Raw genomic sequence first — 24,349 nt, 5'->3', positions numbered from 1 at the left:
CACACACACACACACAGACACACACACACACACAGACACACACACACACACACACACACACACACACACACACACCCACACACACACGCACAGACACACACACACACACAGACACACACACACACACACACAGACACACACAGACAAACGCACACACACACACACACACACACACACACACACACACACACACACACACACACACACACACACACACACACACACTGTAACTATGTTGTTATATAGTGATACAGATACCAGCTGGTACTAATAACTGTGTTCATCTCTACTGTAGCTTTACTGCTCTCAGTAAGATGGTGATACTTGCATAAATGTGTTTTTTCCCCCATTGCTCTCAGCAGATGTAAATGCCTGCGTCACTGTTCTAATCCTCCGTACAACAGAACTGGGTCTGGCTGTGACAGGAGGTGTTAACTTAAGGAACAGCTAAGATTCACCGGGGAGACAGGAGAGAGACTTAGGTGACAGAACACAGCTCTTTCTTCCCCTTCCTTAGTGTAGACAGGAGATCATCTGGAGAGAGATTTAGGTGACAGAACACAGCTCTTTCTTCCCCTTCCTTAGTGTAGACAGGAGATCATCTGGAGAGAGATTTAGGTGACAGAACACAGCTCTTTCTTCCCCTTCCTTAGTGTAGACAGGAGATCATCTGGAGAGATTTAGATGAGAGAACACTTTGTCTCCCTTACTTGGTGTAGGCAGGAGAGCATGTATTAAGGAAAGTCTAAGATTCACTGAGGACACAGGAGAGGATGTATTAACGTAGTTGTAGTGATGAATATCTCCTACTAGTGTAGGGAGGAGATAGTGGTAGTGATAGATGTATATATCCTATTAGTGTAGGGAGGAGATAGTGGTAGTGATAGATGTATATCTCCTACTAGTGTAGGGAGGAGATAGTTGTAGTGATAGATGTATATCTCCTATTAGTGTAGGGAGGAGATAGTGGTAGTGATAGATGTATATCTCCTACTAGTGTAGGGAGGAGATAGTGGTAGTGATAGATGTATATCTCCTATTAGTGTAGGGAGGAGATAGTGGTAGTGATAGATGTATATCTCCTACTAGTGTAGGGAGGAGATAGTGGTAGTGATAGATGTATATCTCCTACTAGTGTAGGGAGGAGATAGTGGTAGTGATAGATGTATATCTCCTACTAGTGTAGGGAGGAGATAGTGTTAGTGATAGATGTATATCTCCTACTAGTGTAGGGAGGAGATAGTGGTAGTGATAGATGTATATCTCCTATTAGTGTAGGGAGGAGATAGGTCATTCTAGTGAAAGAAGTCACCCTGGATCGAACAGAGGCCCATTATCAGCAACCATCACTATGTGTTCCAATGGCACGTTGTGTTAGCTAATCCAAGTTTTTCATTTTAAAAGGCTAATTGATCATTAGAAAACCCTTTTGCAATTATGTTAACACAGCTGGAAACTGTTGTGTTGATTAAAGAAGCAATAAAACTGGCCTTCTTTAGACTAGTTGAGTATCTGGAGCATCAGCATTTGTGGGTTCGATTACAGGCTCAAAATGACCAGAAACAAAGCTTTTCTTCTGAAACTTGTCAGTCTATTCTTGTTCTGAAAAATGAAGGCTATTCCATGCGAGAAATTGCCAAGAAACTGAAGATCTCGTACAACGCTGTGTACTACTCCCTTCACAGAACAGCGCAAACTGGCTCTAACCAGAATAGAAAGAGGAGTGGGAGGCTCCGGTGCACAACTGAGCAAGAGGACAAGTACATTAGAGTGTCTAGTTTGAGAAACAGACACCTCACAAGTCCTCAACTGGCAGCTTCATTAAATAGTACCCGCAAAACACCAGTCTCAACGTCAACAGTGAAGAGGCGACTCCGGGATGCTGGCCTTCTAGGCAGAGTTGCTCTGCGTTGCTCTGTGATCTTTTGCCATCTGAATCTTTTCTTTTTATTGGCCAGTATGAGATATGTTTTTTTCTTTGCAACTCTGCCTGTCATTGGCTGAGAAGGTAAGAGAGAACAGACTCAGGGTTGTCACAGTGACTGAGCTTCTGAGACGTGTCACTGAGTTCCTGTGTGGAATATTGGTGCGAGTAAGGATGCAAACAGGCATGCACACTCACACACACACACACACACGCACGCACGCACGCACGCACGCACACACACACACACAGTATAGAGTGTACGGTGTTAAGCTGAGGGTAGTGTAGGTCTTCAGCCTGACAGAGCTCTCTAGCCTGCTGAAGCATCACACAGTTACACTCTCTTCTCTAAACTGTTTAATATCAAAAGACACACACGCTGACACAAACACACACACACACACACACTGCCTATGTACTGTAAGAATCATGGTTACATAAGAGGTTTCAAATATTCACTGCTGGTCTCTTGCAGCTGACGATAACATGCTGAGGGCAACTTACAGGACAACACACACACACAAACACACACACACACACACACACACACACACACACACACACACACACACACACACACACACACACACACACACTACACTACACTACACTACACAGGTCTGGCCCAAAGTGCTTTACAACCCTGTCAAACAAGGACTACTGTAGTCATAGCCTGGTCCTGGTTCATTACAACCCTGTCAAACAAGGACTACTGTAGTCATAGCCTGGTCCTGGTGAATTACAACCCTGTCAAACAAGGACTACTGTAGTCATAGCCTGGTCCTGGTTCATTACAACCCTGTCAAACAAGGACTACTGTAGTCATAGCCTGGTCCTGGTGAATTACAACCCTGTCAAACAAGGACTACTGTAGTCATAGCCTGGTCCTGGTTCATTACAACCCTGTCAAACAAGGACTACTGTAGTCATAGCCTGGTCCTGGTGAATTACAACCCTGTCAAACAAGGACTACTGTAGTCATAGACTGGTCCTGGTTCATTACAACCCTGTCAAACAAGGACTACTGTAGTCATAGCCTGGCCCTGGTTCATTACAACACTGTCAAACAAGGACTACTGTAGTCATAGCCTGGTCCTGGTGAATTACAACCCTGTCAAACAAGGACTACTGTAGTCATAGCCTGGTCCTGGTACATTACAACCCTGTCAAACAAGGACTACTGTAGTCATAGCCTGGTCCTGGTTCATTACAACCCTGTCAAACAAGGACTACTGTAGTCATAGCCTGGTCCTGGTGAATTACAACCCTGTCAAACAAGGACTACTGTAGTCATAGCCTGGTCCTGGTACATTACAACCCTGTCAAACAAGGACTACTGTAGTCATAGCCTGGTCCTGGTGAATTACAACCCTGTCAAACAAGGACTACTGTAGTCATAGCCTGGTCCTGGTACATTACAACCCTGTCAAACAAGGACTACTGTAGTCATAGCCTGGTCCTGGTGAATTACAACCCTGTCAAACAAGGACTACTGTAGTCATAGCCTGGTCCTGGTGAATTACAACCCTGTCAAACAAGGACTACTGTAGTCATAGCCTGGTCCTGGTTCATTACAACCCTGTCAAACAAGGACTACTGTAGTCAAAGCCTGGTCCTAGTGAATTACAACCCTGTCAAACAAGGACTACTGTAGTCATAGCCTAGTCCTGGTTCATTACAACCCTGTCAAACAAGGACTACTGTAGTCATAGCCTGGTCCTGGTTCATTACAACCCTGTCAAACAAGGACTACTGTAGTCAAAGCCTGGTCCTAGTGAATTACAACCCTGTCAAACAAGGACTACTGTAGTCATAGCCTAGTCCTGGTTCATTACAACCCTGTCAAACAAGGACTACTGTAGTCATAGCCTGGTCCTGGTTCATTACAACCCTGTCAAACAAGGACTACTGTAGTCATAGCCTGGTCCTGGTGAATTACAACCCGGTCAAACAAGGACTACTGTAGTCATAGACTGGTCCTGGTTCATTACAACCCTGTCAAACAAGGACTACTGTAGTCATAGCCTGGTCCTGGTTCATTACAACCCTGTCAAACAAGGACTACTGTAGTCATAGCCTGGTCCTGGTGAATTACAACCCGGTCAAACAAGGACTACTGTAGTCATAGCCTGGTCCTGGTACATTACAACCCTGTCAAACAAGGACTACTGTAGTCATAGCCTGGTCCTGGTGAATTACAACCCTGTCAAACAAGGACTACTGTAGTCATAGCCTGGTCCTGGTACATTACAACCCTGTCAAACAAGGACTACTGTAGTCATAGCCTGGTCCTGGTACATTACAACCCTGTCAAACAAGGACTACTGTAGTCATAGCCTGGTCCTGGTGAATTACAACCCTGTCAAACAAGGACTACTGTAGTCATAGCCTGGTCCTGGTGAATTACAACCCTGTCAAACAAGGACTACTGTAGTCATAGCCTGGTCCTGGTACATTACAACCCTGTCAAACAAGGACTACTGTAGTCAAAGCCTGGTCCTAGTGAATTACAACCCTGTCAAACAAGGACTACTGTAGTCATAGCCTAGTCCTGGTTCATTACAACCCTGTCAAACAAGGACTACTGTAGTCATAGCCTGGTCCTGGTGAATTACAACCCTGTCAAACAAGGACTACTGTAGTCATAGCCTGGTCCTGGTTCATTACAACCCTGTCAAACAAGGACTACTGTAGTCATAGCCTGGTCCTGGTGAATTACAACCCTGTCAAACAAGGACTACTGTAGTCATAGCCTGGTCCTGGTGAATTACAACCCTGTCAAACAAGGACTACTGTAGTCATAGCCTGGTCCTGGTTCATTACAACCCTGTCAAACAAGGACTACTGTAGTCATAGACTGGTCCTGGTTCATTACAACCCTGTCAAACAAGGACTACTGTAGTCATAGCCTGGTCCTGGTTCATTACAACCCTGTCAAACAAGGACTACTGTAGTCATAGCCTGGTCCTGGTGAATTACAACCCGGTAAAACAAGGACTACTGTAGTCATAGCCTGGTCCTGGTTCATTACAACCCTGTCAAACAAGGACTACTGTAGTCATAGCCTGGTCCTGGTGAATTACAACCCTGTCAAACAAGGACTACTGTAGTCATAGCCTGGTCCTGGTACATTACAACCCTGTCAAACAAGGACTACTGTAGTCATAGCCTGGTCCTGGTACATTACAACCCTGTCAAACAAGGACTACTGTAGTCATAGCCTGGTCCTGGTTCATTACAACCCTGTCAAACAAGGACTACTGTAGTCATAGCCTGGTCCTAGTGAATTACAACCCTGTCAAACAAGGACTACTGTAGTCATAGCCTAGTCCTGGTTCATTACAACCCTGTCAAACAAGGACTACTGTAGTCATAGCCTGGTCCTGGTGAATTACAACCCTGTCAAACAAGGACTACTGTAGTCATAGCCTGGTCCTGGTTCATTACAACCCTGTCAAACAAGGACTACTGTAGTCAAAGCCTGGTCCTGGTGAATTACAACCCTGTCAAACAAGGACTACTGTAGTCATAGCCTGGTCCTGGTGAATTACAACCCTGTCAAACAAGGACTACTGTAGTCATAGCCTGGTCCTGGTGAATTACAACCCTGTCAAACAAGGACTACTGTAGTCATAGCCTGGTCCTGGTGAATTACAACCCTGTCAAACAAGGACTACTGTAGTCATAGCCTGGTCCTGGTGAATTACAACCCTAAACAACTATGGAAATACAGCTGTGTCCTTCCAGTAGAAGAGCTCCTGAACAATACTAATCGACTCTCAGTAGGTATTACTGTTGTTATTAATTGTTATCTAGTGAATGAAAGGGACCCAAATGGCACCCTATTCCCTATACAGTGCACTACTTTAGACCAGGGCTCATATGGCACTCTTTCTCTATATAGTGCACTACTTTAGACCAGCTCTCATATTGTGCTGTAGTGCACTATTTTGCAAATAGGGTGCCATTTGGGACACATCATACATGTCATGGAACCCTATTCCACTAAATTATGAGAGAACAGAGAGAAAACAGAGAGAGAAGAGAGAACAGAAAGACAACAGAGAACATGATGCACCAAAGAGAGAGATTCATTTTACCCACAATGCTTTGGGCTGTGTGATCTCCTAGGCTACCAGGAGGAGAGCCCAGAGAGGGAGGCAGAGGAAGTGAAGAGAGAGAGAAAGAAAGCGAGAGAGAGAGAGAGAGAAAGGGAGAGAGAGAGAGCAGAGAGAGAGAGAGAGAGAGGGGGGGGGGAGAGTTTCTATAGGGCACATGCACACACACGTGTTATTGGCGGTACAGTGTGTCTGTGAAGAACATTTCCAGGCTTTTCAATGTGACACGCTGAGAACATGCCAGCCATTATGGAGAAGAAGGAAAGGAGAGGAGAGGAGGGGGTAGGAGAGGAGAGGAGAGGAGAGGAGAGGAGAGGAGAGGAGAGGAGAGGAGAGGAGAGGAGAGGAGAGGAGTGGAGTGGAGAAGAGAGGAGAGGGGTGGAGAGGAGTGGAGGGGGTAGGAGAGGAGAGGAGAGGAGAGGAGAGGAGAGGAGAGGAGAGGAGAGGAGAGGAGAGGAGAGGAGAGGAGAGGAGAGGGGAGGAGAGGAGAGGAGAGGAGAGGAGTGGAGGGGGTAGGAGAGGAAAGGAGAGGAGAGGAGAGGAGAGGAGAGGAGAGGAGAGGAGAGGAGAGGAGAGGAGAGGAGAGGAGAGGAGAGGAGAGGAGAGGAGAGGAGAGGAGAGGAGAGGAGAAGGGAAGAGGAGAGGAGTGGAAAGGAGTGGAGTGGAGTGGAGAGGAGTGGAGGGGGTAGGAGAGGAGAGGAGAGGAGAGGAGAGGAGAGGAGTGGAGTGGAGAGGAGAGGAGAGGAGTGGAGAGGAGTGGAGGGGGTAGGAGAGGAGAGGAGAGGAGAAGAGTGGAGTGGAGAGGAGTGGAGGGGGTAGGAGAGGAGAGGAGAGGAGTGGAGTGGAGTGGAGAGGAGTGGAGAGGAGTAGAGGGGGGAGGAGAGGAGAGGAGTGGAGGGGGGAGGAGAGGAGTGGAGAGGAGTGGAGGGGGTAGGAGAGGAGAGGAGTGGAGTGGAGAGGAGTGGAGAGGAGTGGAGGGGGGAGGAGAGGAGGAGTGGAGGGGTAGGAGAGGAAAGGAGGAAAGAGGAGGGACGGGGAGGATGAGGAAAGAGGAGGGAGGAGGATGACAAAAGAGGAGGGGAAGGTGTGAATGACGAAGATCAGAATGTGGAGGGTCGTGCGAGTTTGTATGTTGCTGAGAGAATAGTCATCACCAACTCTCTCTCTCCCCCTCTGTGTGAGAGGGAGTCCTAGCTTGTTGATAGAAGCCTGATTCATCATCACACACCTTCTGCCTCAGTCCTCACCTCTGACCCTTCATAGCATTCTGTCATGTTCTCTCCTCACTACTGACCCTTCATAGCATTCTGTCATGTTCTCTCCTCACTACTGACCCTTCATAGCATTCTGTCATGTTCTCTCCTCACTACTGACCCTTCATAGCATTCTGTCATGTTCTCTCCTCACCTCTGACCCTTCATAGCATTCTGTCATGTTCTCTCCTCACCTCTGACCCTTCATAGCATTCTGTCATGTTCTCTCCTCACTACTGACCCTTCATAGCATTCTGTCATGTTCTCTCCTCACCTCTGACCCTTCATAGCATTCTGTCATGTTCTCTCCTCACTACTGACCCTTCATAGCATTCTGTCATGTTCTCTCCTCACTACTGACCCTTCATAGCATTCTGTCATGTTCTCTCCTCACTACTGACCCTTCATAGCATTCTGTCATGTCCTCTCCTCACTACTGATCCCTCATAGCATTCTGTCATGTTCTCTCCTCACTAATGACCCTTCATAGCATTCTGTCATGTTCTCTCCTCACTACTGACCCTTCATAGCATTCTGTCATGTTCTCTCCTCACTACTGACCCTTCATAGCATTCTGTCATGTTCTCTCCTCACCTCTGACCCTTCATAGCATTCTGTCATGTTCTCTCCTCACCTCTGACCCTTCATAGCATTCTGTCATGTTCTCTCCTCACTACTGACCCTTCAGAGCATTCTGTCATGTTCTCTCCTCACTACTGACCCTTCATAGCATTCTGTCATGTTCTCTCCTCACTACTGACCCTTCATAGCATTCTGTCATGTTCTCTCCTCACTACTGACCCTTCATAGCATTCTGTCATGTACAGGAGGGGGCTGAGCATGCACCCTTGTGGGGCCCCAGTGTTGAGGATCAGCGAAGTGGAGATGATGTTTCCTACCTTCACCCCATGGGGGCGGCCCGTCGAAAGTCCAGGACCCAATTGCATAGTGCGGGGTTGAGACCCAGGGCCTCAAGCTTAATGATGAGCTTGGAGGGTACTATGGTGTTGAATGCTGAGCTGTAGTCAATGAACAGCATTCTTACATAGGTATTCCTCTTGTCCAGATGAGTTAGGGCAGTGTGCAGTGTGATGGCGATTGCGTTGTCTGTGGACATATTGGGTCGGTAAGCAAACTGAAGTGGGTCTAGGGTGTCAGGTAAGGTAGAGGTGATATGATCCTTGACTAGTCTCTCAAAGCACTTCATGATGACAGAAGTGAGTGCTACGGGGCGATAGTCATTTAGTTCAGTTACATTTGCCTTCTTGGGAACAGGAACAATGGTGACCATCTTGAAGCATGTGGGAACAGCAGACTGAGATAGGGAGAGATTGAATATGTCCCTAAACACTCCAGCCAGCTGGTCTGTGCATGCTCTGAGGACGCGGCCGGGGAGGCTGTCTGGGCCAGCAGCCTTGCGAGGGTTAACACGTTTAAATATCTTACTCATGTCGGCCACAGAGAAGGGGGGGGGTATTTTTGTCATCCCTAACCATGACTCAAATGTAAATGTATGATGGCATAGTCTTAACCCCTAAATACCAGATTAGAGGGCGAGACAGAGAGAGAGACAGACATGAGAGAGAGAGAGACAGAGAGAGAGAGACAGAAAGGGCGAGACAGAGAGACAGAGAGGGCAAGACAGAGAGACAGAGAGAGAGAGAGAGAGAGAGAGAGAGAGAGAGAGAGGGAGAGGGAGAGAGACAGAGAGAGAGGAAGAGAGAGAGAAACAGAGAGAGAACGAGGGAGAGAGAGCAAAGGAGAGAGAGATATATCCATCCCTTCATCCATGGGAGTAGCACATAACTGGGAGAGGAGACTTAACGGAGGACGAGGATGAGGAGAGGCTATTTTTACTGTCTTTCTCCACTCCTTGCAATGGAGACTCATCCATCCATCTCTACACAGAAGGAAGAAATGACCCAGCCTACCTTGGCATTCACATGCCTTGTAGCGTTAACGTGCCTTTAGCGTTAACATGCCTTTAGCGTTAGCGTGCCTTTAGCGTTAGCGTGCCTTTAGCGTTAGCGTGCCTTTAGCGTTAACGTGCCTTTAGCGTTAGCGTACCTTTAGCGTTAGCGTGCCTTTAGCGTTAGCGTGCCTTTAGCGTTAACGTGCCTTTAACGTTAGCGTACCTTTAGCATTAGTGTGCCTTTAGCGTTAGTGTTGGTGTGTCTGAGTCTTACTCCTTAACGACCTGAGAAATCATCGTTAGTTCCCTAGCTCCCCTGGTCCAGGCTCAACAGGAGAGAGCAGAGTGGGCAATTACAAACACACTGGTTGTGTCCCAAATGACAACCTATGCCAACCTATATAGTGCACTACTGTGGACCATGTCCTATGTAGGGAATGGGGTGGCATTTGAGACTGGTCGTGTTCCTGATGACGAGTGAACCGTTAGAAATAAGGTCATCTGGCCAGGCAAACAGAGGGGGCCCCAGTTAAAACCCTACTAATGGGACATAGAGAGAGAGACTAGGAAAAAACATCAGAGCAGAGAGAGAGAGAGAGAGAGAGAGAGAGAGAGAGAGAGAGAGAGAGAGAAAGAGCAGATATAGAGCAGAGAGAGAGAGAGAGAGGTGTAGAGAGGAGAGGGAGAGCAGATATAGAGAGAGCATGCAGAATTCTGCAAAAATATCCTCTGTGTACAACGTTAAACACAAAATTAGGCCGAACCCGCTAACTGTCAAAATCAAGAAAATAGCTGTTAAATTCTACAACCACCTAAAAGGAAGCGATTCCCAAACCTTCCATAACAAAGCCATCACCTACAGAGAGATGAGAGCCCCCTTAGCAAGCTGGTCCTTGGGCTCTGTTCACAAACAGACCCCACAGAGCCCCAGGACTAGAGGTCGACCGATTAATCGGAATGGCAAATTAATTAGGTCCGATTTCAAGTTTTCATAACAATCGGTTATCGGCATATTTGGACACCGATTATGGCCAATTACATTGCACTCCACGAGGAGCCTGCATGGCAGGCTGACTACCTGTTACGTGAGTGCAGCAAGGAGCCACGGTAAGTTGCTAGCTAGCATTAAACTTACCTTATAAAAAAACAATCAATCTTAACATAATCACTAGTTAACTACACATGGTTGATGATATTGCTAGTTTATCTAACCTGTCCTGCGTTGCATATAATCGATGCGGTGCCTGTTCATTTCTCATCGAATCACAGCCTACTTCGCCAAACGGGTGATGATTTAACAAGCGCATTTGCGAAAAAAGCACTGTCGTTGCACGACTGTACCTAACCATAAACATTAATGCCTTTCTTTAAAATCAATACACAAGTATATATTTTTAAACCTGCATATTTAGTTAATATTGCCTGCTAACATGAATTTCTTTTAACTAGGGAAATTGTGTCACTTCTCTTGAAAAACAGAGTCAGGGTATATGCAGCAGTTTGGGCCGCCTGGCTCGTTGCGAACTGTGAAGACTATTGCTTCCTAACAAAGACCGTAATTAATTTGCTAGAATTGTACATAATTACGACGTAACATTGAAGGTTGTGCAATGTAACAGGAATATTTAGACTTAGGGATGCCACCCGTTAGATAAAATACGGAACGGTTCCGTATTTCACTGAAAGAATAAACGTTTTGTTTTCGAGATGATAGTTTCCGGATTTGACCATATTAATGACCCAAGGCTCGTATTTCTGTGTGTTATTATATTATAATTAACACTATGATTTGATATTTGATAGAGCAGTCTGACTGAGCGGTGGTAGGCAGCAGCAGGCTCGTAAGCATTCATTCAAACAGCATTTTCCTGCATTTGCCAGCAGCTCTTCGCAATGGTTCAAGCATTGAGCTGTTTATGACTTCAAGCCTATCAACTCCCGAGATTAGGCTGGCAATACTATAGTGCCTATAAGAACATCCAATCGTCAAAGGTATATGAAATACAAATGGTATAGAGAGAAATAGTCCTATAATTCCTATAATAACTACAACCTAAAACTTCTTACCTGGGAATATTGAAGACTCATGTTAAAAGGAACCACCAGCTTTTTATATGTTCCCATGTTCTGAGCAAGGAACTTAAACGTTAGCTTTCTTACATGGCACATATTGCACTTTTACTTTCTTCTCCAACACTTTGTTTTTGCATTATTTAAACCAAATTGAACATGTTTCATTATTTGTTTGAGACTAAATTGATTTTATTGATGTATTATATTAAGTTAAAATAAGTGTTCATTCAGTATTGTTGTAATTGTCATTATTACAAATATACACTGTATATATAAAAAAATCGTCCGATTAATCTTTTTTTTTTTGGCCCTCTAATAATCGGTATCGGCGTTGAAAAATCATAATCGGTCGACCTCTACCCAGGACAGCAACACAATTAGACCCAACCAAATCATGAGAAAACAAAAAGATAATTACTTTACACAATGGAAAGAATTAACAAAAAACGGAGCAAACTAGAATGCTATTTGTCCCTAAACAGAGAGTACACAGCGGCAGAATACCTGACCACTGTGACTGACCCAAACTTAAGGAAAGCTTTGACTATGTACTGACTCAGCGAGCATAGCCTTGCTATTGAGAGAAGCCGCCGTAGGCAGACTTGGCTCTCAAGAGAAGACAGGCTATGTGCACACTGCCCACAAAATGAGGTGGAAACTGAGCTGCACTTCCTAAACTCCTGACAAATGTATGACCATATTAGAGACACATATTTCCCTCAGATTAGACAAAGAATATTAAAACAAATCCAATTTTGATAAACTCCCATATCTATTGGGTGAAATACCCCAGTGTTCCATCACAGCAGCAAGATGTGTGACCTGTTGCCACAAGAAAAGGTCAACCTGTGAAGAACAAACACCATTGTAAATACAACCCATATTTATGTTTATTTTTTTCCCCTTTCAAACTATGTACACATTTTACAACTGTGCATAACCAATAATCTAACATTTGGAATGTGTATATTCTTTAAAAACTTTTGTGAGTAATATTTACTGTTACTTTTTGATTGTTTATTTCCTTTGTGTATTTGCCTTTTGTTTATTGTTTATTGTCTATGTCAAAATATGTTTCCCATGCCAATACAGCCCTTTGAATTTAATTGAATTTAATTGAGAGAGCAGAGAGAGAGCAGAGAGGGAGAGGGAGAGAGAGCAGAGATAAACAAGGGTTGTTGTCACATTATTGTCCTGTTGTTTTCTTAGTCATGCTCTAGATAGCTTGTGTTGTGGTTTATTAATGGGAACATCTAAACCTACATCAATATCATCAATAAACAATCTACATCAACCAGATAGTGTTGTGGTTTATTAATGGGAACATCTAAACCTACATCAATATCATCAATAAACATCAACCAGATAGTGTTGTGGTTTATTAATGGGTACATCTAAACCTACATCAATATCATCAATAAACATCAACCAGATAGTGTTGTGGTTTATTAATGGGTACATCTAAACCTACATCAATATCATCAATAAACATCAACCAGATAGTGTTGTGGTTTATTAATGGGTACATCTAAACCTACATCAATATCATCAATAAACATCAACCAGATAGTGTTGTGGTTTATTAATGGGTACATCTAAACCTACATCAATATCATCAATAAACATCAACCAGATAGTGTTGTGGTTTATTAATGGGTACATCTAAACCTACATCAATATCATCAATAAACATCAACCAGATAGTGTTGTGGTTTATTAATGGGTACATCTAAACCTACATCAATATCATCAATAAACATCAACCAGATAGTGTTGTGGTTTATTAATGGGTACATCTAAACCTACATCAATATCATCAATAAACATCAACCAGATAGTGTTGTGGTTTATTAATGGGTACATCTAAACCTACATCAATATCATCAACCAGATAGTGTTGTGGTTTATTAATGGGTACATCTAAACCTACATCAATATCATCAATAAACATCAACCAGATAGTGTTGTGGTTTATTAATGGGTACATCTAAACCTACATCAATATCATCAATAAACATCAACCAGATAGTGTTGTGGTTTATTAATGGGTACATCTAAACCTACATTTTAGTCATTTTGCAGACGCTCTTATCCAGAGCGACTTACAGTAGTGAATGCATACATTTCATTTCATGCATTTTTTTTGTTTTTTGTGCTGGCCCCCCGTGGGAATTGAACCCACAACCCTGGCGTTGCAAACACCATGCTCTACCAACTGAGCCACAGGTTTATTAATGGGTACATCTAAAACTACATCAACATCATCAATAAACAATCTAAATCAACCAGATAGTCTCGGCCTTCGAGGCTGTGAAGAATTAGACTCACTTAGTTTCAACATTTTACCAAAGCTACCTCAACCGTCCATTAACAGAAGGTCCAGAAGGGTAAAGCAACAATCAGCAATTTAGGCAGCTGTGATATGTTTGTAACAAATTACAATTGTATCAATGAAAAGCAAACAGATATAATGAAACTACATTAGCTTGGTACAAACACTAACGGGGACTGGGTGTGTCTGAGTCCCAAATGGTAACATAACCACAAATAACAACCACTAACAACCCTGTTACGTTCCCCACTTTCTGTGTTGTGGGTTTGTATGTATGGGTTTGTATGTATGGGTTTGTATGTATGGGTTTGTATGTATGGGTTTGTATGTAAGGGTTTGTATGTATGGGTTTGTATGTAAGGGTTTGTATGTATGGGTTTGTATGTATGGGTTTGTATGTAAGGGTTTGTATGTAAGGGTTTGTATGTATGGGTTTGTATGTATGGGTTTGTATGTAAGGGTTTGTATGTAAGGGTTTGTATGTATGGGTTTGTATGTATGGGTTTGTATGTAAGGGTTTGTATGTATGGGTTTGTATGTAAGGGTTTGTATGTAAGGGTTTGTATGTATGGGTTTGTATGTAAGGGTTTGTATGTATGGGTTTGTATGTATGGGTTTGTATGTATGGGTTTGTATGTATGGGTTTGTATGTATGGGTTTGTATTTATGGGTTTGTATGTATGGGTTTGTATGTGTGGGTTTGTATGTATGGGTTTATATGTATGGGTTTGTATGTATGGGTTTGTATTTCAGAAAATGGCTTCCTGGATTCCCCAAGCAGCTGATTGGTCGGCACCATTGCTAATTGGAGCTGACCCCGCCCTCTCGTCAGAGGATACAGCTGTATCCCATTACAGACTCATCTCCAGCTAGAAAAGCCAGTGTTCCTTTGTTAGGAGAGAGCTGATTGGTATGTCCTGTGTTGGTTGTTGCTGAGAGAGAGAGAGAGCTGATTGGTTTGTCCTGTGTTGGTTGTTGCTGAGAGAGAGAGAGCTGATTGGTATGTCCTGTGTTGGTTGTTGCTGAGAGAGAGAGCTGATTGGTTTGTCCTGTGTTGGTTGTTGCTGAGAGAGAGAGAGCTGATTGGTATGTCCTGTGTTGGTTGTTGCTGAGAGACTAGAGCTGATTGGTTTGTCCTGTGTTGGTTGTTGCTGAGAGACTAGAGCTGATTATAGTATGTCCTGTGTTGGTTGTTGCTGAGAGACTAGAGCTGATTATAGTATGTCCTGTGTTGGTTGTTGCTGAGAGAGAGAGCTGATTGGTATGTCCTGTGTTGGTTGTTGCTGAGAGAGAGAGAGAGCTGATTGGTATGTCCTGTGTTGGTTGTTGCTGAGAGAGAGAGAGAGCTGATTATAGTATGTCCTGTGTTGGTTGTTGCTGAGAGAGAGAGAGAGAGAGAGCTGATTATAGTATGTCCTGTGTTGGTTGTTGCTGAGAGAGAGAGATGATTATAGTATGTCCTGTGTTGGTTGTTGCTGAGAGAGAGAGAGAGCTGATTATAGTATGTCCTGTGTTGGTTGTTGCTGAGAGAGAGAGAGAGCTGATTATAGTATGTCCTGTGTTGGTTGTTGCTGAGAGAGAGAGAGAGCTGATTATAGTATGTCCTGTGTTGGTTGTTGCTGAGAGAGAGAGAGAGCTGATTATAGTATGTCCTGTGTTGGTTGTTGCTGAGAGAGAGAGAGAGAGCTGATTATAGTATGTCCTGTGTTGGTTGTTGCTGAGAGAGAGAGAGAGAGCTGATTATAGTATGTCCTGTGTTGGTTGTTGCTGAGAGAGAGAGAGAGAGAGCTGATTATAGTATGTCCTGTGTTGGTTGTTGCTGAGAGAGAGAGAGAGAGCTGATTATAGTATGTCCTGTGTTGGTTGTTGCTGAGAGAGAGAGCTGATTATAGTATGTCCTGTGTTGGTTGTTGCTGAGAGAGAGAGCTGATTATAGTATGTCCTGTGTTGGTTGTTGCTGAGAGACTAGAGCTGATTATAGTATGTCCTGTGTTGGTTGTTGCTGAGAGAGAGAGCTGATTATAGTATGTCCTGTGTTGGTTGTTGCTGACAGAGAGAGAGAGAGCTGATTATAGTATGTCCTGTGTTGGTTGTTGCTGAGAGAGAGAGAGAGAGAGCTGATTATAGTATGTCCTGTGTTGGTTGTTGCTGAGAGAGAGAGAGAGAGAGCTGATTATAGTATGTCCTGTGTTGGTTGTTGCTGAGAGAGAGCTGATTATAGTATGTCCTGTGTTGGTTGTTGCTGAGAGAGAGAGCTGATTATAGTATGTCCTGTGTTGGTTGTTGCTGAGAGACTAGAGCTGATTATAGTATGTCCTGTGTTGGTTGTTGCTGAGAGAGAGAGAGCTGATTATAGTATGTCCTGTGTTGGTTGTTGCTGAGAGAGAGAGAGCTGATTATAGTATGTCCTGTGTTGGTTGTTGCTGAGAGACTAGAGCTGATTATAGTATGTCCTGTGTTGGTTGTTGCTGAGAGACTAGAGCTGATTATAGTATGTCCTGTGTTGGTTGTTGCTGAGAGACTAGAGCTGATTATAGTATGTCCTGTGTTGGTTGTTGCTGAGAGAGAGAGCTGATTATAGTATGTCCTGTGTTGGTTGTTGCTGAGAGAGAGAGAGCTGATTATAGTATGTCCTGTGTTGGTTGTTGCTGAGAGACTAGAGCTGATTATAGTATGTCCTGTGTTGGTTGTTGCTGAGAGACTAGAGCTGATTATAGTATGTCCTGTGTGTGTCAATGGGGTGCATTTTTTTTGTAATTATTGACGTTGTTTTTGTTCCCAGGGGGGAAGGGGAAGGCGCCTAGGGAGTGCTTAGGCAAGAGGCCCCTGTATTTTGGTTAGCGCACCAGGTGGTGCTAAGTTAGGTAAGTAGTGGGTAGGTCACCAGGTGGTGCTAAGTTAGGTAAGTAGTGGGTAGGTCACCAGGTGGTGCTAAGTTAGGTAAGTAGTGGGTAGGTCACCAGGTGGTGCTAAGTTAGGTAAGTAGTGGGTAGGTCACCAGGTGGTGCTAAGTTAGGTCAGTAGTGGGTAGGTCACCAGGTGGTGCTAAGTTAGGTCAGTAGTGGGTAGGCAGGTAAGGTAGGAGAGGGGGCTTTGATATTTACTTCCTTTGGTTCTGTTCAGCCCCTATTTCTCAAAATTTACTGTGTGAAGGAAGCAATAAATTCCCAGTAAACGGTAAAGTCTCTGCCTTTTGTCATCCTTACTCGCACCTACAGTCCCATACCTCTATCACTCCCCCTACAGTCCCATACCTCTATCCCTCCACCTACAGTCCCATACCTCTATACCTCCACCTACAGTCCCATACCTCTATCACTCCCCCTACAGTCCCATACCTCTATACCTCCACCTACAGTCCCATACCTCTATACCTCCACCTACAGTCCCATACCTCTATACCTCCACCTACAGTCCCATACCTCTATACCTCCACCTACAGTCCCATACCTCTATACCTCCACCTACAGTCCCATACCTCTATACCTCCACCTACAGTCCCATACCTCTATCACTCCCCCTACAGTCCCATACCTCTATACCTCCCCCTACAGTCCCATACCTCTTTACCTCCACCTACAGTCCCATACCTCTATACCTCCACCTACAGTCCCATACCTCTTTCACTCCACCTACAGTCCCATACCTCTTTACCTCCCCCTACAGTCCCATACCTCTTTACCTCCCCCTACAGTCCCATACCTCTATCCCTCCACCTACAGTCCCATACCTCTATCCCTCCACCTACAGTCCCATACCTCTATCCCTCCACCTACAGTCCCATACCTCTATACCTCCACCTACAGTCCCATACCTCTATACCTCCACCTACAGTCCCATACCTCTATCACTCCACCTACAGTCCCATACCTCTATCCCTCCACCTACAGTCCCATACCTCTATCCCTCCACCTACAGTCCCATACCTCTATCCCTCCCCCTACAGTCCCATACCTCTATCCCTCCCCCTACAGTCCCATACCTCTATACCTCCACCTACAGTCCCATACCTCTATACCTCCACCTACAGTCCCATACCTCTATCACTCCCCCTACAGTCCCATACCTCTATCACTCCCCCTACAGTCCCATACCTCTATACCTCCACCTACAGTCCCATACCTCTATACCTCCACCTACAGTCCCATACCTCTATACCTCCACCTACAGTCCCATACCTCTTTACCTCCACCTACAGTCCCATACCTCTATCACTCCCCCCTACAGTCCCATACCTCTATCACTCCCCCCTACAGTCCCGCACCTCTATCACTCCCCCCTACAGTCCCGCACCTCTATCAATTCACGTTGAGTGGTAGCAGGGTGTTGTGTTCCATCTCCCAAGAGGCGTCTATAACAACCACTATAATAACCTCTTCACTGGTATAAACAGGCTGCTATTAACAACCATTATTCAAGACCCAAGTACAAACAGAAATACAAACATAGCCATCACACACACAACCATTCAAATCTCAATTTTGAAAGATATAAAGAATAATTTCTCTGTAGGGTATATTACTGTGTTGATACACTGAGCTGTCTCTGTAGGGTATATTACTGTGTTGCTGCACTGAGCTGTCTCTGTAGGGTATATTACTGTGTTGATACACTGAGCTGCCTCTGTAGGGTATATTACTGTGTTGATACACTGAGCTGTCTCTGTAGGGTATATTACTGTGTTGATGCACTGAGCTGTCTCTGTAGGGTATATTACTGTGTTGATACACTGAGCTGTCTCTGTAGGGTATATTACTGTGATACACTGAGCTGCCTCTGTAGGGTATATTACTGTGATACACTGAGCTGTCTCTGTAGGGTATATTACTGTGTTGATGCACTGAGCTGCCTCTGTAGGGTATATTACTGTGTTGGGTCGTGTGTTGATACACTGAGCTGCCTCTGTAGGGTATATTACTGTGTTGATACACTGAGCTGCCTCTGTAGGGTATATTACTGTGTTGATGCACTGAGCTGCCTCTGTAGGGTATATTACTGTGTTGATACACTGAGCTGCCTCTGTAGGGTATATTACTGTGTTGATACACTGAGCTGTCTCTGTAGGGTATATTACTGTGTTGATACACTGAGCTGTCTCTGTAGGGTATATTACTGTGTTGATACACTGAGCTGCCTCTGTAGGGTATATTACTGTGATGCACTGAGCTGTCTCTGTAGGGTATATTACTGTGAGTCGTGTGTTGCTGTCTCTGTAGGGTATATATACTGTGTTGATACACTGAGCTGTCTCTGTAGGGTATATTACTGTGTTGATACACTGAGCTGTCTCTGTAGGGTATATTACTGTGTTGATACACTGAGCTGCCTCTGTAGGGTATATTACTGTGTTGATACACTGAGCTGTCTCTGTAGGGTATATTACTGTGTTGATACACTGAGCTGTCTCTGTAGGGTATATTACTGTGTTGATACACTGAGCTGCCTCTGTAGGGTATATTACTGTGTTGATACACTGAGCTGTCTCTGTAGGGTATATACCTGTGTTGGGTCGTGTGTTGATACACTGAGCTGCCTCTGTAGGGTATATTACTGTGTTGATACACTGAGCTGCCTCTGTAGGGTATATTACTGTGTTGATACACTGAGCTGCCTCTGTAGGGTATATTACTGTGTTGATACACTGAGCTGTCTCTGTAGGGTATATTACTGTGTTGGGTCGTGTGTTGATGCACTGAGCTGCCTCTGTAGGGTATATTACTGTTGATACACTGAGCTGTCTCTGTAGGGTATATTACTGTGTTGATACACTGAGCTGTCTCTGTAGGGTATATTACTGTGTTGATACACTGAGCTGTCTCTGTAGGGTATATTACTGTGTTGATACACTGAGCTGTCTCTGTAGGGTATATTACTGTGTTGATACACTGAGCTGTCTCTGTAGGGTATATTACTGTGTTGATACACTGAGCTGCCTCTGTAGGGTATATTACTGTGTTGATACACTGAGCTGTCTCTGTAGGGTATATAACTGTGTTGATACACTGAGCTGCCTCTGTAAGGTATATTACTGTGTTGATACACTGAGCTGTCTCTGTAGGGTATATTACTGTGTTGATACACTGAGCTGTCTCTGTAGGGTATATTACTGTGTTGATACACTGAGCTGTCTCTGTAGGGTATATTACTGTGTTGATACACTGAGCTGCCTCTGTAGGGTATATTACTGTGTTGATACACTGAGCTGTCTCTGTAGGGTATATAACTGTGTTGATACACTGAGCTGCCTCTGTAAGGTATATTACTGTGTTGATACACTGAGCTGTCTCTGTAGGGTATATTACTGTGTTGATACACTGAGCTGTCTCTGTAGGGTATATTACTGTGTTGATACACTGAGCTGCCTCTGTAGGGTATATTACTGTGTTGATACACTGAGCTGTCTCTGTAGGGTATATTACTGTGTTGATACACTGAGCTGTCTCTGTAGGGTATATTACTGTGAGTCGTGTGTTGATGCACTGAGCTGTCTCTGTAGGGTATATTACTGTGTTGATACACTGAGCTGCCTCTGTAGGGTATATTACTGTGTTGATACACTGAGCTGCCTCTGTAGGGTATATTACTGTGTTGATACACTGAGCTGCCTCTGTAGGGTATATTACTGTGTTGATACACTGAGCTGCCTCTGTAGGGTATATTACTGTGTTGATACACTGAGCTGCCTCTGTAGGGTGTATTACTGTGTTAATGCACTGAGCTGCCTCTGTAGGGTATATTGGGAATACAACATCTATTTGACAAATCCTGTGTACAGCCGACTACACTCCATACTAGTGGAATCTGGAAAGTAGACATCACACATAGGCCCTCTACATAGAGAGAAATGTTAGGTCTACTCATCTTGGCATCTGGGACGGAAATGTGAAAAACACAAGAAAAACATTGGATGTGTGTTTACCCTGCGTTGAATGTTCCTCGTTAGCATCAAGACTACACAAACCCATTAGCCTAACAGCTGGAGCCATCATAACCTGGAGATTGGATTACATCTGAGATTTACTGTATGTGACAGATACAGGCAGACAGACAGATTTACATACACCAGATAGTTTATTAGGTACACCCCCCCCCCCGTTCATGAAAATGGATCGCTCCTACAGACAGTGAGTCACGTGGCCGTGCTGTATAAAGCAGGCAGACGGGTATCAAGGCATTCAGTTACTGTTCTATTGAAAGTTAGAATGGGCGAAACCAGTGACCTAAGTGACTCAGTATCTCAGAAACATCTGCCCTCCTGGGCTTTTCACGCACGACAGTGTCTAGGGTTTATCCAGAATGGAACACAAACACAAAACATCCAGTCAGCGGCAGACCTGTGGGAGAAAACAGCTCGTTGATGAGAGAAGACGAAGAAGAACGGCAAGAACGGTGCAAGCTAACAGGCGGAGCCACAAACAGACCAATAGCGGCGCAGTTCAACAGTGGTGTGTAGAACGGCATCTCAGAACGCACATCTCATCGATCTTTGTCACGGATTGGGCTATTGCAGCAGACGACCACACCGGGTTCCACTCCCATCAGCTACAAACAGGAAGAAGCAGCTCCAGTGGACATTTGAGGAGTAGGAAAACATCGCCTGGTCCGACGAATCCCGGTTCAGGATCTGGCATAAGCAGCATGAGTTCATGGACATTTCAGTTGAATACATTCAGTTGTGCAACTGACTATGTATCCCCCCTTTCCCTTTCCATCCTGCCTGGTACAGGCTGGTGGTGGTGGGGATGGTGGTGGTGGTGGTGGTGTACTGATGTGGGGAATGTTTTCCTGGCACATGTTAGGTCCCTTGATACCAATTGAGAAACAAACATTTCCGACACCTTGTAGAATCCATTCCCCGACGGATTCAGGCTGTTCTCGAGGCACAGCGGTGTCAAGTTGGCTGGATGTCCTTTGGGTGGTGGACCGTTCTTGATACACACAGGAAACTGTTGAGCGTGAAGAACACAGCAGCGTTGCAGTTCTTGACACAAACCGGTGCACCTGGCACCTAATACCCTACCCCGTTCAAAGTCACTTAAATCTTTTGTCTTGCCCATTCACCCTCTGAATGGCACACAGACACAATCCATGTCTCAATTGTCTCAAGGCTTAAAACTCATTCTTTAACCTGTCTCCTCCCCTTCAGCTACACTCTCAGGAAAAAAGATGCTATCTAGAACCTTAAAGGATTCTTCAACTGTACCCATAGGAGAACCCTTTGAAGAACCCTTTCTACCTGGAACCAAAAAGGGTTCTCTTTTGGGGACAGCCGTAGAACCCTTTCTACCTGGAACCAAAAAGGGTTCTCTTTTGGGGACAGCCGTAGAACCCTTTCTACCTGGAACCAAAAAGGGTTCTCTTTTGGGGACAGCCGTAGAACCCTTTTGGAACCCTTTTTTTCTGATTGAAGTGGATTTAACAAGTGACATCAATAAGGGATCATAGCGTTCACCTGGATTCACCTGGTCAGTCTATGTCATGGAAAGAGCAGGTGTTCATAATGTTTTGTACACTCAGTGTAGATAGATGGATAGATAGATATCTTGTCTCAGGAAGGAAAGATACACTGAGCAGTTCTCAGAAAAGCAGGGAACTGTAATTTAGTGATATCCTGCTGAGACAGACAGAGACAGGTAGTTTACAGGCTGCACCTCAGCTGTCTGCCTGCCCTGCCTGTCTGTGCCTGTCTGTCCCCTGCCCTGCCTGTCAGTCTGCATGTCTGTCTGCCTGTCGGTCTTCCTGCCCTGCCTGTATATATGCCTATCAGTCTGCCTGTCTGTCTTCCTGTCTGTATGCCTGTCTACCTGTCTGTCTCCTGCCCTGCGTGTTTGTCAGTCTGTCTTCCTGCCCATCAGTCTGCCTGCCTGTCTTCCTGCCCTGCCTTTCTGTCAGTATGCCTGTCAGTATGGCTGTCTTCCTGCCTGCCTACCTGGCCTGCCTGCCTACCTGACCTGCCTGTCTTCCTGCCCTGCCTGTACATATGCCTATCAGTCTGCCTGCCTCCTGCCCGTCTTCCTGCCCTGCCTGTACATATGCCTATCAGTCTGCCTGCCCGTCTTCCTGCCCTGCCTGTACATATGCCTATCAGTCTGCCTGCCCGTCTTCCTGCCCTGCCTGTACATATGCCTATCAGTCTGCCTGCCCGTCTTCCTGCCCTGCCTGTACATATGCCTATCAGTCTGCCTGCCCGTCTTCCTGCCCTGCCTGTACATATGCCTATCAGTCTGCCTGCCTGTCTTCCTGCCCTGCCTTTCTGTATGCCTGTCAGTCTGTCTGTCTTCCTGCCCTGCCTTTCTGTCTGTATGCCTGTCAGTCTGTCAGTCTGTCTGCCTACCTGCCCTGCCTGTCTGTTATAAGGCTATTGTAACAGGGTTAAATAAGCTTCCACGTGATACTAAAATATGTCATTTCAATGTTTTTGTATTGATGTTGGTTGAATGTAGGTTTCACAATTTTATTAAGGTGTATTGGCAAAACTGTACAGTGACAAGCGAAACAGCAGACACCAATAGTTTTCCAAATCTATAATAATTGTTTTATTTCTAATTCATTAGAGAAATGATAATGATTCATGTGAAATGAATGAGTGCATTGATAAAGAAGCCTAATGTTAACCTGGCAAATGTAACCTCACGTATGCAGACACACGATCTCAGGTAAAACAGTAATAATATCCATTAGGTCTGTCTGACTCACCATAGCCATGATGATAGACCGAGCGATGTCTGAATACCCAGGAGGAACATGCCGACCTGTGGTTGGCGAGCGTACAGATGTGTTGACGTCAATGACAATGTATCTTTCTATTTAAACCATGTCAACTAAATGATCCTATCAGACAGGTTTGATATTACACCAAATCGTATAATCCACCAGAAAATAAATCCAACGGTCACCTCAAGATCCCATTCGGTTCTGGCTGGCAACCTGTTTGTCTGTGTCATATCAACGTTGGCGATTAATACATTTATAATAAACTAACGTACACGCATACGGCCTAATGTTGTGATGATCATCTTTCAAAACATTTGCACAGACAGGAGCTTCATTCGATCATATATCCTCAATTCTCATTCATCATCATCATAAGCAACCGTGGATGTCGTCAACCGACAGATGGAGACTTACCTCATCTCTGTCACCCTGCCCGAACTGGAGCCCCAAATCCACAAAATGTTCGACCCGAATGTAACCGTCAGCATCCTCATCACACACGTCGAATACCTCCTTGAGCTTTTTCAGGAACCCTAGAAGCTGTTCTTGATCGGGGAAGACGTTTCCTTCCATCTTAGAGTTCGGTTTGTCAGATAATGTCGTTATTGAACGGACTTTGTTTGAATTCGTTCTGTAGTCGCCATCATTCCGGTTGCTTTTCTCCGCTGGTACCGTTGCTGACTGGCTCGGTTGGTGCTGTGACATCAGCAGCATCCCGCTACGGAATGGGAAGGACCACTGATCGACGCGCGGTGGGTAGAGACGATAAATGGCTACGATTCACGATCATGAAGAGAGAAAAAAAAATCGACTGACGTAAACATCTGCCCATGAGCGTGTTTTTAAAGTGTCAGGTGTTTTATTTTAGGATATTGAGAAAGATACAAGGTGATGTTATTGTGACCATCTAGCTCCTTGATTGTTTTCCAACCATAAGAAAATTGGAAGTTAATGATTGTGAAATAAATGGTGATATTTAAAAGTAAAAACAGAACTAAATATGTATTTTCCTTGTACACGCCC

General features: G+C 44.7%; 1 protein-coding gene across 4 annotated transcripts in view; it reads right to left on the bottom strand.

Annotated features, from left to right (window-relative positions):
- LOC106606268 (rab11 family-interacting protein 4A) overlaps nt 1-24,099 on the bottom strand; it is a 96,176-nt gene extending 72,077 nt beyond the window's left edge. For 3 of the 4 annotated variants that reach the window (XR_006770105.1, XR_006770104.1, XM_045719616.1), the window contains exon 1: nt 23,741-24,093. Coding sequence is in view for 1 of the 4 variants with exons in the window: in XM_045719616.1 (XP_045575572.1) it covers nt 23,741-24,040 (300 nt within the window). In the remaining 3 variants the exon portion in view is untranslated. Of the gene's footprint in view, nt 1-23,740 lie in introns of all 4 variants that reach the window. The other variant, XR_006770106.1, reaches the window with a different exon arrangement.
- Between the last annotated feature and the right edge of the window lie 250 nt (nt 24,100-24,349).

This window comes from Salmo salar, chromosome ssa06, assembly GCF_905237065.1.
Source record: "Salmo salar chromosome ssa06, Ssal_v3.1, whole genome shotgun sequence".
NCBI lineage: Eukaryota > Metazoa > Chordata > Actinopteri > Salmoniformes > Salmonidae > Salmo > Salmo salar.
This window is presented reverse-complemented; position numbering and strand designations above follow the sequence as displayed.